Consider the following 12,641-nt stretch of genomic DNA (forward strand, 5'->3'; position numbering starts at 1 on the left):
CACTCTAGGATGCACCATGTCAGGGCTGGAACTTTTATGGACCTTTAGCCTGGACATTTATTTCTAATACCCTCTTCTGTGAACACAATGTGGGTCAGTGCTGTGTCGAACTGTCTGTCCTCAAATGCAGGAAGGTTAGTTGCATCCTCTCTTGTGAACACTTGAGGAAAAGAAGCTGTTCAGTGCCTCAGCTTTATCCTGGTCAGAATCTGCATAACTACCATCCACCAGCCTCAGGTCTGATACTCCTACTCGCGTTTTCAATTTCGACTTTGCATAGCGGTAAAACGCCTTTGGGTTTGACTTGACCTCGCTTGCAACCAGCCTCTGGAACTCCTTTTCAGCCCTTCTACACTCTATCTTTGCTTGGTTTCTGGCTCTTGCATACATCCTCCTGTCTTGCTCATTGTTTGACCCAACCCACGTCTTGAATTTCTGGATTTTCTTCTTAATTTTGTCGACCGCCGCATGGTTCATGTGTAGGGATCCCCTCGTATTCCTAGAAGCACTGGGTTTGGTCTTGGGTATATATTTATCGATCAAATGGGTCACTTTACTAGTTATGATATTCAGCGTGGTGTCTGCTTTCTTGTACCTTAATGAGTCAGGCCAGTTGATACCCCTCATCTCCTCCCTCATCTCATTGTAATTTCCCTTGTAATATTTACACCTTGGCCTGGCCTTATCCTGAACTAGGTAACAGTTATATCTGAATGACAACACTATATGGTGACTGGTGCCAACTGGGGCAAGGTGTTCCAGTTTGGCCACCATACCCTCCTCGTTTGTTATGATGAGGTCAAGTGGCTTGGGTGTTTGCTCCCCTCTGTAATGTGTCGGGTCTCTAACATGTTGGAACAGAAAATTATCTCAGTTTCTACAAAAAGAGTAGCAGGGTTTTTCAAGTCATTCGGGGTGGACTCGTTTCTCCAGTCGATGTCGCCATAGTTAAAGTCCCCCATGATAAGGAGGTGGCTAGGGTTGAGCATTGCCGCATTGTTTATTAAGGTTCTTAAGTTCTTTTGATTTAGTGGGCCACAGTTTGGGGATCTGTAGATACACCCGACGACAAGTAAGTCCCCTCCCTTTAATTTAATTTTACACCACTTGAACTCTTGAAAAACATCCTCTCCTTGTACCCTTGCCTGGCTGGCTCTAAGGTCTTGCCTAGCATAGATAACCACACCCCTCTTGCAAGTTTCTTGAGAAAGGTTCATAAATCAGTCACATCCAGCAATACTGAACGCACATTCCTCTGGGTTGATTCTCCTGTTCTTGTACAACAGTTCTACAACACCTGCAATATCTGGTTGGTGTACTCTTAGTAGTGTTTCAAACTCCTCTCTCTTATCAAGGAACGTGTCATTATTAGTGTACATGACATTCAAGCCAGAATTTGAGCTCGGTAACGTCTCTGCTTTTAGTAGTAAACCTGCCCCCCCTTTCAGAAGCTGCAGCATTTGCTAAGTACACTGTATTTTGCAGGGTGTGGTTAGAAATGTCATTGTTTACACGGCGCTCGCCTCCTTCTGTCCGGTAGGCGGAGCTGGTGCCTCCTCCCGGGTGGGGGGTAGAGCGAGTGGAGGGTGCACTCATGTCCAGTATTAATTGATGACTGATACTGATGTTGTAGATAACTGGAATGATAACCAACTGCTGGAATGAATGGTTTTATTTATTATTTTTTCCTCGCCAGGAACAAAGAAGGATGTTAGGAACTTGGTTGTTCTTAATCAGCGAGATGGCAAGAAGTTGGCAAAGAAGGCCCGCCTCTCCAAGTACGTGGAGTGTTCCGCTAAGAGCCAGGATGGCGTGCAAGAAGTCTTCACCTCAGCAATAATGGCAGCTGTAGGTTTGGGACCGAGGCAACGACCGTGTGTAATCATGTAGTACCAGGCATGTGATGGGGTGATATTTTAATTCAGTAAACTTTGTAAACCACTTATCCCTATATTACCTGATTGTTATGAGAAGAGAAGTTATTTGTCTGAAATTTACGAATATCATATGTATTAATATTTTCATAAACTAGTGATACTGAATGATACCTATAAAAGAATGTGTATTGGTTCCATATATTTATGTAAATTATATTGCTGTGTAACTTTTATCGATAATATGAACCGAACGTTGAGTATTCATCAAAACCCTTCTTTGCTGCATCTAATTTTAAGTATTGTATATACTGTAGTACAGGTACAGACCCTCGAACCTGATCTCGGAAAACCATACATTTTCTCCCCTGGGTTTTGATTAGGGTTTCTTCCCTTGCTAAGTCAAGTTTTACTTCCACTTCCATAAACATGGTTGATTGTTTTACTTCTTAAATAACAAAGCCAAGACAAAATTTTTATGCATACTTAAAATAGAAAATGATACCATAAATACAGTACGGTACATGTATATTAATAAGTTGAGAGTTCACTAAATTTGAGTTATGTGATTCTCGAGGTTCAGCAGCTACCTGTCTCACCACATTTGCCAGGAGTAGCGAGTTCATAAATATCGTCTCTTTGAATAAATAATCCATTACAGTACCTTGATTATATTTATTTACACTAATAAAATATTATTAATGTTTTTACATAGCTTTTGACATTAGTGTTGATCAAATTAAAGCAAAGATTCGATGTAACTTATGCTTTGTTATCAACGGCCATGTAACTCACTAGTCGCTAAAAGCAGCTGCTGCAAACCAAAGATTGTTGCTATAGGATGCTGGAGCTGTCCAATGGGTGAATGCATTCTCCTCCGAATGTGGTATTGCCAAGTGACTGCTAAGTATAAAACACATTAAACCCATTGCGGCTTACATAATATTGTGAAATAACACCACAGATTATTTTATAAAAACATCCAACTTTAGATATCTAGGAATAATTTCTTAAAGTAACTCCTTGGTTATTTTGCAGTAAAAGAGAACTATTTGACGAATGGAAATATTCTCCCTTCGGTTCTTCATTAAGAGCAATGGTGGTAACTACAACTTTACACTAGTTTTACACCATACTGTATACATACAGTAAAATGAATAAAGTGCACTTTATTGTATTTTTTTTTTACCAGGTTATTGTACTATTTTAGTACAGGAGGGTAGTGATATAAAGAACATCATGATATTGTATTTACAAGTTGGTAACAGAGTTGGCAGTGACACCACTTTTGTCACATCTTATATTGTGCTTGCAAGTTAATTACTGACCAACTTTTTTTTTTAAGTACAGTACAGCTTCAAAACTACACATCTGCCATTGTATTGTTGAAATACTGTAGGTGTTGGTGGTAGCTGTAATGCGCATTACTCTTGCCAATATGTCGAGGGTTCGAGCCTCGGCCCAGACACACAGGAGAAGGGCATTATCCTGTGTGACCCCTATCAAACATCACAGGTTTCCCAGTCCCTGGTTTCCTCCTGTACTAAGCTGATAATTAAGTGGCAAAAATAAAAATAAAATTAAAAAATAAAAACCTTGCATTTAGAGAACCCTCAACTTCTAAATAGACTGGATTTAAGGTATTCTTTTGTCTAAAATATACATAATGTACAAAAAAAAATAAAATTATTTGAGAAGTAAAGCAAACATTCAACTGAGTTTTGAGTTTGGGTTAGTGGAAGCAATCCTTGACAGTCTTGTGGTCAGCCATTAGGTAACATGGATGTCCCAGGAAACTGGAAAATTCTCGAGGCCAGTTTGGTTTTGGTCCCAAGGGTCCAGGATTTGAGGGTCTATACTTCTATGGTAATATGAATACTGTGCACTAAAACTCCCAAAATTCTCATGCCAAATTGGTGGTTCTGCTTGGGTGTCATGGCAGGTCCAGCTAAAGCATAAGGGAGGTGGGGGGGGATGATCCATGTACACTACTGTACTGTATAACCTTTTTTTATAATATTTCTGTAAACACTGGCATATGATTTAGGCATAAAAAAAAAAAAAAAAAAAATTCATGGTCAATACATATTTTCTGTATATAATGGGAGTCCAAAAATGCTGGAGGGGGAGAGGGAGGGTCAATTTACCACTCTTAAGGGGAGCTAGGCCACCCACCTCACTTAGATCTGCTACTTCTTAGATGTGGAACTTGTCATATTTTAAAACTATTATTAGTGAAGGAGAAATGGAAGGGAGTAAATGAAGTTATGTGAGAAGAGGAAATTTATTTAGGAGTGTGTAGCTATGTACAATTGCAGAATTGTTTTCCTATCCCCCCTGTGGTAACCCATTTCCAAACTGCCAACCTATATGACCTATCCACCAGTCATGTCCGCTGTTACACAACCAATACCCTTTCATTTATAAACAGTGATACTACTGCAATGTTGCTGTTTGGAGACATGGGTTACCACAGGGGGTGTAGGAACACATTGCCACAGCTGTACCTTAAGTGGAATTTCCTGAAATGCCTGACCTGTCATGCTATTTATGAGTGATGTTCAGATGTTATTATACAGTACTGTAGTAAATACCTCTCCAGCCACTTTATATGATGAAACTGTACTCTAGCAACATTTGCTCTCCAGTTTAGAGATATAAAAGTAATGGTACATTCCTGTTAAAGTTAGTTTGTTCCTCCATATTACTGGTATGTAACCATTTGCAAGCTCATCTTTGTAAGCAATGTATATATAAAGCACAGTGTTTATTTGTTGTTTGTGTGTTCCTAGGCTCTGACTACAGTTTTGAATATGAGCTGCTATTAAAAAATAAACCCAGCTATCCTGTTAGTCTCCTGTAATGGAATGGTACTGAACTTTTAGTTTTACAGTTAAATAATCTTTACCTTGATATGGAAGAATTTTGTCTCTAGTATTAAAAAACAAATGTTTTTTATGTGACATGTATACACATAGACAAGTCTTACATGAAATAACACTGCAACAGATTTCAAATTGTGGAATTTGTAAGCATACTTATAATTTATGACTTAGAGGTGCCAGTTTGGAGATTATGTTTGCTTGCAAATTATCCACATTACAGGGTGCTAGGGTTGTAAAAGTAGCGAACTCATTGATAGCTGATCGGTCATCACTTGTTGGGTTAATCTCCATGATTCACTGCTGCTGGTTAAAAGTTTCCAAAGCAGCCTTGATCAGATCATCATGGATCAAAGGTTCATTGATAATGGTCAACAACCTTCTTCACCTTGTATCAGTTAAGAAGCAAATACAGTACAGTACACTAAAATCCTTAACAATTAAGAAACTGTAAATTAAGTTGTTGTCTCTGATATGTGTAACAACTCTTGTAAATGAAGCTTGTAGTCTTTCTCCAGCATTTGTGCTATTTATATTGAAAATATTGTGCTAACAAGGTTTAAATACTTTATAATCTACATCATACAGTGAGGAGTTCAATTATTAAGGGAAAACCAAGACCTCAACTTTTATAGGAGTAAAGTGAAGAAGTTGCTTAATGATACTGTACATCATAAGGCAGACATTTGTAGGAGTTTGGAAAATGGTGAAACATTGAATATTTTTAATGTCCATGATATAGAGGCTTAATTTGAAGAATTATTTAAGTTTAGTGTGGGTGTGTGTAGTGTAGATGTGTGTAAAGTGAATTTGAATAGTGTGGGCATGTGTAGTGTGGGTGTGTGTAGTTTGGACATGTGGGTTTAGTTAGTCTGCATGTTTGTGTAGTGTGCATGCATGTAGTGCAGGTTTGTTTTTTGTGTGTGTATTCATGAAAGTGTTAGAAGTAGCTGATTAAGATTGCCAAATACATTCCACTCACCCTCACCTTACATGATGATGGAAGAGGATACTGTATATTCAAGATAAAAATGTGAAAGGTGATGTTTGGTTGTACAGAGTGACAGTAAACCAGATAAAATCTTGAGGCTGTGTTGTGGAAGAGGACCACAGTAGTGACATATATCTGTTACAGCAGGTAGAGAGCAGGAATAATGCCAAATGAAGAGTGTATTTGACCTTGATTGTAACAATCTATGGTACATTAGAGTGTGGACAAGCATGAATGTCATTAAAAGTGAAAAAGAATCCTAAAACAATGTTTTGCTATTATTATTAGACTACTATCTCACACAGCAGATTACTGATGTCTGCATTGGTGTTTAAATTTTGAATGATAGGATTTGTAGGTGATTCTACCTTGTAGGAAATACACAAAAGCTATGAGCTTTCGAAGTATATAACGAGAATTATGGGAGTTTTACTGTATCATCTTATTTGTGTTTACAATGCTCATTTTTTAGGTCACCTACATGAATTGTGAAAGACCTCATGCAGTGTCACTGGTGTTGTGGGTGTTGACAAACATTAACTTTGCATAACCAAGTTTGTTATTCAGGCTTTGCAATATCCCGAGCCAGTTAATTTTATCTTGTATTTGGATTGGAATATTACTGAGCACTGCAGGGGAGTTAATTTGTTCACAGATAATACTTGTGCAATATTGTCATTAGTGAATTGAATACTGTACAAGATAGTTCTTTTTCACTGCATTATACAAAATCATGTATGAAAATACTGTACGGTATTAGTATTATCAGTTTGTTGGATATGGTGAACTTTTATCTTTCTAGTATTCAGTTCTGTTAATAAAGTTTTAATTAAAGTTTGAACTGTGATGATGCCAAGCATTTACACTTCTCTTAGAGATCATTTGTATATAATTGCAAATCCAAAAAAAATATCAACATGTTAGAAGTAATTATTAAGTCAAATTTGTTGGAGCTATTTTCATAATTATATTTACAGTGTGTATCATTGTTGTTGATATATTACAATGACATAATACCTGCCTCCCCTCATGTATGTGTTTATTCATGTGTATGCATGCATGTCTGTGTATATATATATATATATATATATATATATATATATATATATATATATATATATATATATATATATATATATATATATATATATATATATATATATATATATATATATATATATATATACTTTTATAAGCATACTGGAAGAATGGAATGTGCTTCATATTTTGTATTAATACTGTACAGTACAGTATCAATAATGTAAGCAGTTAAACAAGACTTGATTTGCATTACATGAAAAAGATTATCTCCACCTTGAGCTTGGGTGATAATTGGAGAACATTACTTTTGAAAACCCAATTGTGTACTATATTGTTTGCAAATAAATGTGTTTTCCTACAAGTTGCTTCTGTGATTTTGTTTATTGACAGGTAGCCAATGATGGTTTCTTATACAGTCAACCCTCGCTTTACGCGGTCCCACATTCCGCGTTTCCACGTTTACGCGGTACCCTGCCGAAACCGGAATGCTCACATTCCGCGGTACGTGTACCCCTTTACGCAGAGAGCGGCTGGTGAGCTGCGCCATTTTTGGATCCAAACCTCCCGCCATCCGCCATGTTGTGTAAGTGGCGCGAGCAGGGTGCGCACAAGGTCGCCCAGTCATCAAAACATTACCGAGTTCTTCACCCGCCACCCACCACAGCCGGCCCAAGTCAGTGATAGTGATAATTATAGTGAGGATATGGACTTATATGGACTTCGAGGGGTTTGACAAAGAGGCCCTGCAAGCCTCTGTGGTGGATAGTGATACAATTGATACAAGTGATACAGGTGAGGGCCAATAATCTGCCCTCTGCCTCGGAACCAACCCCCCATCCCAGTGTGCCCAGCCATCTTTCCTACTAATGTAAGTGTTAAAAAACCTAATATTATTGATATTTCTCTTAATTATTAATTGTGTGTGCATACCATCATAAAATTAAGAAGTTATTTTTACTACAACGTAGGTATTGTGTCTGAAAAAGTGGAGTTTGGGGGTCGGCTTGGTCTCTATTTCAATTAATCCCATACGTTATGTTGTTCACTTTACGCGTTTCTCACTTTCCGCGGTACCCTGTGGGTTGAATTAACCGCTTAAAGTGAGTGTTGACTGTATAGACAGTTAAAAGAGGTGATGCAAAATTGGATCATGTGTTGCTTGTCATAATTTGATGAACTGAATAGTCTCAAAACAATTAATGTAGGGTGACCTTTGTTTAAAAATTTGTGGTATGATGTATTTCAGTCTGAGAAAAAAGGGAGATGGTTTAGGGCTATTTATATTTGTTTAAACTAAAAATTTAAATAATATTTTGTAGTTTGCAAGTCATCAGTGAGTAACGTGCAAAACTTCTTTAAAACCCATCTGCCATGGTTGGGGGTTGGATTTTCCTCGTGGGAGGTTACACAACCCAACAGACCAGGCTGCCACGAGTGCTCCTTGTTCAGTAAACCAGGATTGAATCTATGCTTTGAAATCCTTAATTGTTGGTAGCTTTAAAAGCATTGAGGCCTCAAGTTCATAAGTCTGAAACCCTTACATAGGTTCACTCTCTCATCATTAGTTACTTGGTTGTCAATATGAAACAAATGATTTGACCTCCACAATTTCCTGTTGCAAGCCAAATTGTCTTGCTTCTCCCCTAGCTAGATACTGTACTGTATATGGCTTCGTCACTGGATCATAGTTGGGGCATATAAATGATAATCCACAGTTTTTTTTCTTATACGTACAGCATTTGATATTTATTGGTATTTGCCACACTGCCCTTTTTTTAGCTACTGTATCATGTTCAGATAAGGTGAGATGCAATTTCACAAACATTTTGACAAAGTTTAAAGTGCAAAGTTTATTTAGTTGCCCTTGTGGATTTCTGGTGATGAGTTACTAGATCAGGTTGACTGGGAAAATATTAATTGAATGTTGAAATAGGACACTTATGGTCCATCCCTTCATGTGTAATTCAAACATATAATTTTATTTTGTCTATATTGATTCAAACCTGTAAGTAAGCTTGCAGGGATAATTAAGTCCTGCACTTCAGGTTTGACAAATAGTTTTTGCTCCATTTATTTTGATTACCCGGTAGTATTGTGTTTTCTTTGTCAGTTTATGAAATTATAGTTGTAGGCACTTGGAGTTCATTTCTAGTATCACTAGGGATAACCAATAGTTATCACTATATTCCAGTTGTCTCACATATCAAACTCGTCCTCCTGAAACTAAATGTGTCGGTAGCATATGTTGTGGATCTCCTGCTTGCACCCCTGGAGGATTGTGTTAGTTGCTCAGGTTGTTTGATTGTCTGCACTCTCATCCAGCTCCTCATACTCGCATTATTGTTTACAGATCATATTTTATATTGTTTGTTAACAAAGTGAACAATCTTGATCTGACTTGAGACATTTTCCTTGGAATTGACTTAAATATTTTCTTTTCATCAGTTTATATAAGTTTATTTCCTGAAAATAGTCTAATTCCTCAGCAGGAAAATTATCAGACACACCAGATTCACCTTGTTTTAAAATCATAAAAGTTTGGCACAAAATTTTGGCTGTTGACCACACTAAGGCGGAGTGTGGTATCTCAGAAAATCTGTGATGGAGGCAGCTTGGGCTCCCTCACTGCTCTTAACCTTGAAAGCCCGGGCGATGAAAGACCCGCTGGACCCCCCACTCGGGCAAATTTCGGCAAGAAAAAAAAAAAAAAAAAATTCCATTGTTGCCTTATAAATGGGTTCATCAATATTAGAAAAAAACAGAAGAATGTTCTTATATTCAACTTTCACTGTAGCATGGTTGGAAAGTTGTCTGGTGTATTGATGAGCAATGTCGAGTGATGAAAGATGTTTTGTTTGAAGCTGCGTGCAGTCCAGAGCGAGCGGGAAGTGATGTTGACATGCACTTGCAACACACACTTCTTACTTGAAGGCACTTTTATATCATATTTCGACCTCGTAGCTACTACAAAATACAAACTTTCTATTTTTAAAAAAATAACTAACATACTAAAAAGATGATGAAGGATGTGCATCCATCATGATAGTTGGTGGGTAACTGACCACGAGGCACGAGTCTTGAGACAAAGATTTCGAATAAGTTGAGTTGCCAATTAAACAAATATCTAATATAAAAGCATTTTGTCCCACCAGGGCATTCAAAATATGATGCAAAAATTAAGAACATTGAGAAATGTCACCTGGGGGTCACCTTAGTGAACGTAGAGAAATGTCACCCGGGCTTTAAGGGTTAAAATGTTCCTTTGATTCGTCAGATGATAAATTTTTTCACCCCCACACTTGGGGTCAATAACTTTCTTCATATTTTTCGGAGGGGTCAAGTTTTCATTAAGTTTATACATTTCTGGAGGTGGGAAGTTGTAGGAGGTTGATGGACGTGAATGGCTAAGAAGTGACTGATGAGAAGCGTGGGTTGACACAAGTGCTTTCCAGACCATGCTGGTTCCCATAAATGATGAATCACTTGGTGGGAAATTTTTAAACAGTGATAGAAAAAATTAATGTCTGTTGACTTATACCAGTCTAAAGCCCCGTCCACACGATCAAGCAGTGCTCGGCGGGCTTTGCCCTTTTACCGGGCAAAGCCTGTGTGTTGTTGTACACACGGGGTGGTTGGCGGCAGTCATAGTCGGGCGCCGGTAGCTAGTAGGTGGTCGGCAGTGGCGGGTGCGGTTTGATCACCATGGTGTGTCGCAGGAATAATTGCCGGACAGTTAAAGCGAAGAGCATAGCGTTGTGTCCTATAATAATTGCTGCTATGTGCAAAAAGAACCAAATGCAGGTCGAAGAAAAGTATTGGGAAGTCATGCCACGATTTTACGTGAACTGCAAGATGGACATGAGCAAGACCACCAATTACATGAGAATGGACCCCAACACCTTTTACAAACTTCTAGCGAAAGTGGAACCATATATAAAAAACAGGATACCAATATGAGGGAGAGAATATCTGCAGAGGCTCGTCTAGAGGCAACGCTCATATATCTTTCAACTGGATGTACCTACACGTTACTTCAGTATAGAACGAGGATATAAAAAAAAGTTTGTCTCGCATAATACCTGCAACTTGTCAAGCCATTTATGAAGTACTCAAGGAAGATTACATGCAGGTGAGATTTGTAGTACATAAAAATTCATTGAATAATGTTAGAATTATGATATGCATAGACAGGAAGCTATGGGACTAGAGTGAGGAGAGCGGCAGGAACGAAGAACACACACGAATGTCCTCATTACATAATACAGAGTTGTCGCTCCATATCCGACAGCAAACCACCAGGCAGGCGGACCATGATTTCGCTCAACGACGGGCATGGGCACTCTGATGGTTTGCCTGCTAATTTTGCCCGATAACCGGCATTTAGCGCGTGCCCGCCGGGCGCTGCTCGATCATGTGGACGGGCCTTAAAGGCTAAGAGTTAAGTGATTTTTTTCTTAGAGGTACACTGTCACCAAAAACTTCTCAAAAGCTATAAGCACTATGCAATCTGAAAAATGAACAAAGAATCTGAAACCATTCTGAGATGATCAGCCATATTCTACTCTTTCTAGCATCCATTATACCCAGGTGTATGAGAAGTTTTTGTGAAGAGTACATATAATTTAAAATTAATTAATGTGGCACACAAGTCACACAACCGATCTAATGTCAACAAAACAAGTTGACTAAATTTTGATGGCTAGGAGTTGTGTGAAATCCCATTTTATAGCCAAAAGGAGGAAGTTCTCGACTAGTCTTCCCTCTTACCTACAATAAGTTTTGGGTCAACAGAACTGTGAAGGTCAAACTTTGTGTCCAATTCATAGCTGCGTGGTATATGGCAAGAAGTGAACCCATTGTAGAATTTTTACTGAACTTGAAAGACCTAGGAATTTAAAGCATTGCTTCATTCCTGGTTTGCTGGGTGAGAAGCTGTTTTGCCGCAATTACACTTGCATGTTAAGCATTGTTAAGCATTGCCATTAGAACATGTCGAGTTTCTTGAGACTGTTTATATCATCCTTTTTCAAATTTTTATTTAATTTTTTGGTATGTATATTTGGTATGGTGAATGTTAGTGAGATTAATTAATACAAAGACTGAATCAGATACAGTACAGTACACCATGAAGGGAAAAGAAGAAAAACCCACATTTAACAAAAATAATTTTTGTGTAGTATTGTAATAGATTAAGATGGTTAAATGTTAATAAACCCTGTTCCTAATGTCATATATTTATTTACACAATATATATATATATATTAAGGCCACTATAATAAACTTTTGGAGAGATATTTGTTACACATAGATACAGGCATCCCTACAGATGCAGAAGGTATTTTTTCCTATAACCGACTGCCTGCCGCACCCACCATTTGCTGTCAATCTTATGACATTAAAACAGTAAGCATGTAATAACTAAAAAAATGCATAAAAGAAATAAAAGTTGTGATAATGACTAATCATTGAGAGGCATGCACATTTTACAATAAACAATAAGCAAAAGAAGATTTACCCAAGTCTGTTTCCTGGAGAATTAATAAAATTACATCGAAAATAGTTTTAAGGTGATCAAGTATTTATTCAAGAAATTTTATAGAATACTGTAGTAAAAAAAAAATATAGCAAAAGTTCTCTCCTTAAGAGTAACTGTGGAGAGTGCATCACTTACGGTGATGGTGTGGTGTCAGCCAAGATGGCTGTAATACTTTTCATACTGAATGTTGTTTTAGTTTACTGGTAGTTTAAATATCTTTATGTACAGTAATAGTGATTTTCTTACTTTACAGTAGTGATGGGAGGCTGGAAATATTTATTAATTTTTTCTGCATTCTTTGACTCCAGAAACTTCCA

The 12,641-nt window shown here is 37.7% G+C and overlaps 1 protein-coding gene across 3 annotated transcripts in view; it reads left to right on the top strand.

The window, feature by feature from the left end:
• The window catches only part of LOC121878214 (ras-related protein ced-10-like), a 140,352-nt gene extending 133,199 nt beyond the window's left edge, over positions 1-7,153 (top strand). For all 3 annotated transcript variants that reach the window (XM_042384293.1, XM_042384295.1, XM_042384292.1), the window contains exon 6: positions 1,697-7,153. In XM_042384293.1, coding sequence (XP_042240227.1) covers positions 1,697-1,890 — 194 coding nt within the window. In that variant the 3' untranslated portion in view covers positions 1,891-7,153. The remainder of the gene's footprint in view (positions 1-1,696) is intronic.
• Positions 7,154-12,641: the final 5,488 nt, after the last annotated feature.

This window comes from Homarus americanus, unplaced genomic scaffold, assembly GCF_018991925.1.
Source record: "Homarus americanus isolate GMGI-L3 unplaced genomic scaffold, GMGI_Hamer_2.0 scaffold45562, whole genome shotgun sequence".
Taxonomy (NCBI): domain Eukaryota; kingdom Metazoa; phylum Arthropoda; class Malacostraca; order Decapoda; family Nephropidae; genus Homarus; species Homarus americanus.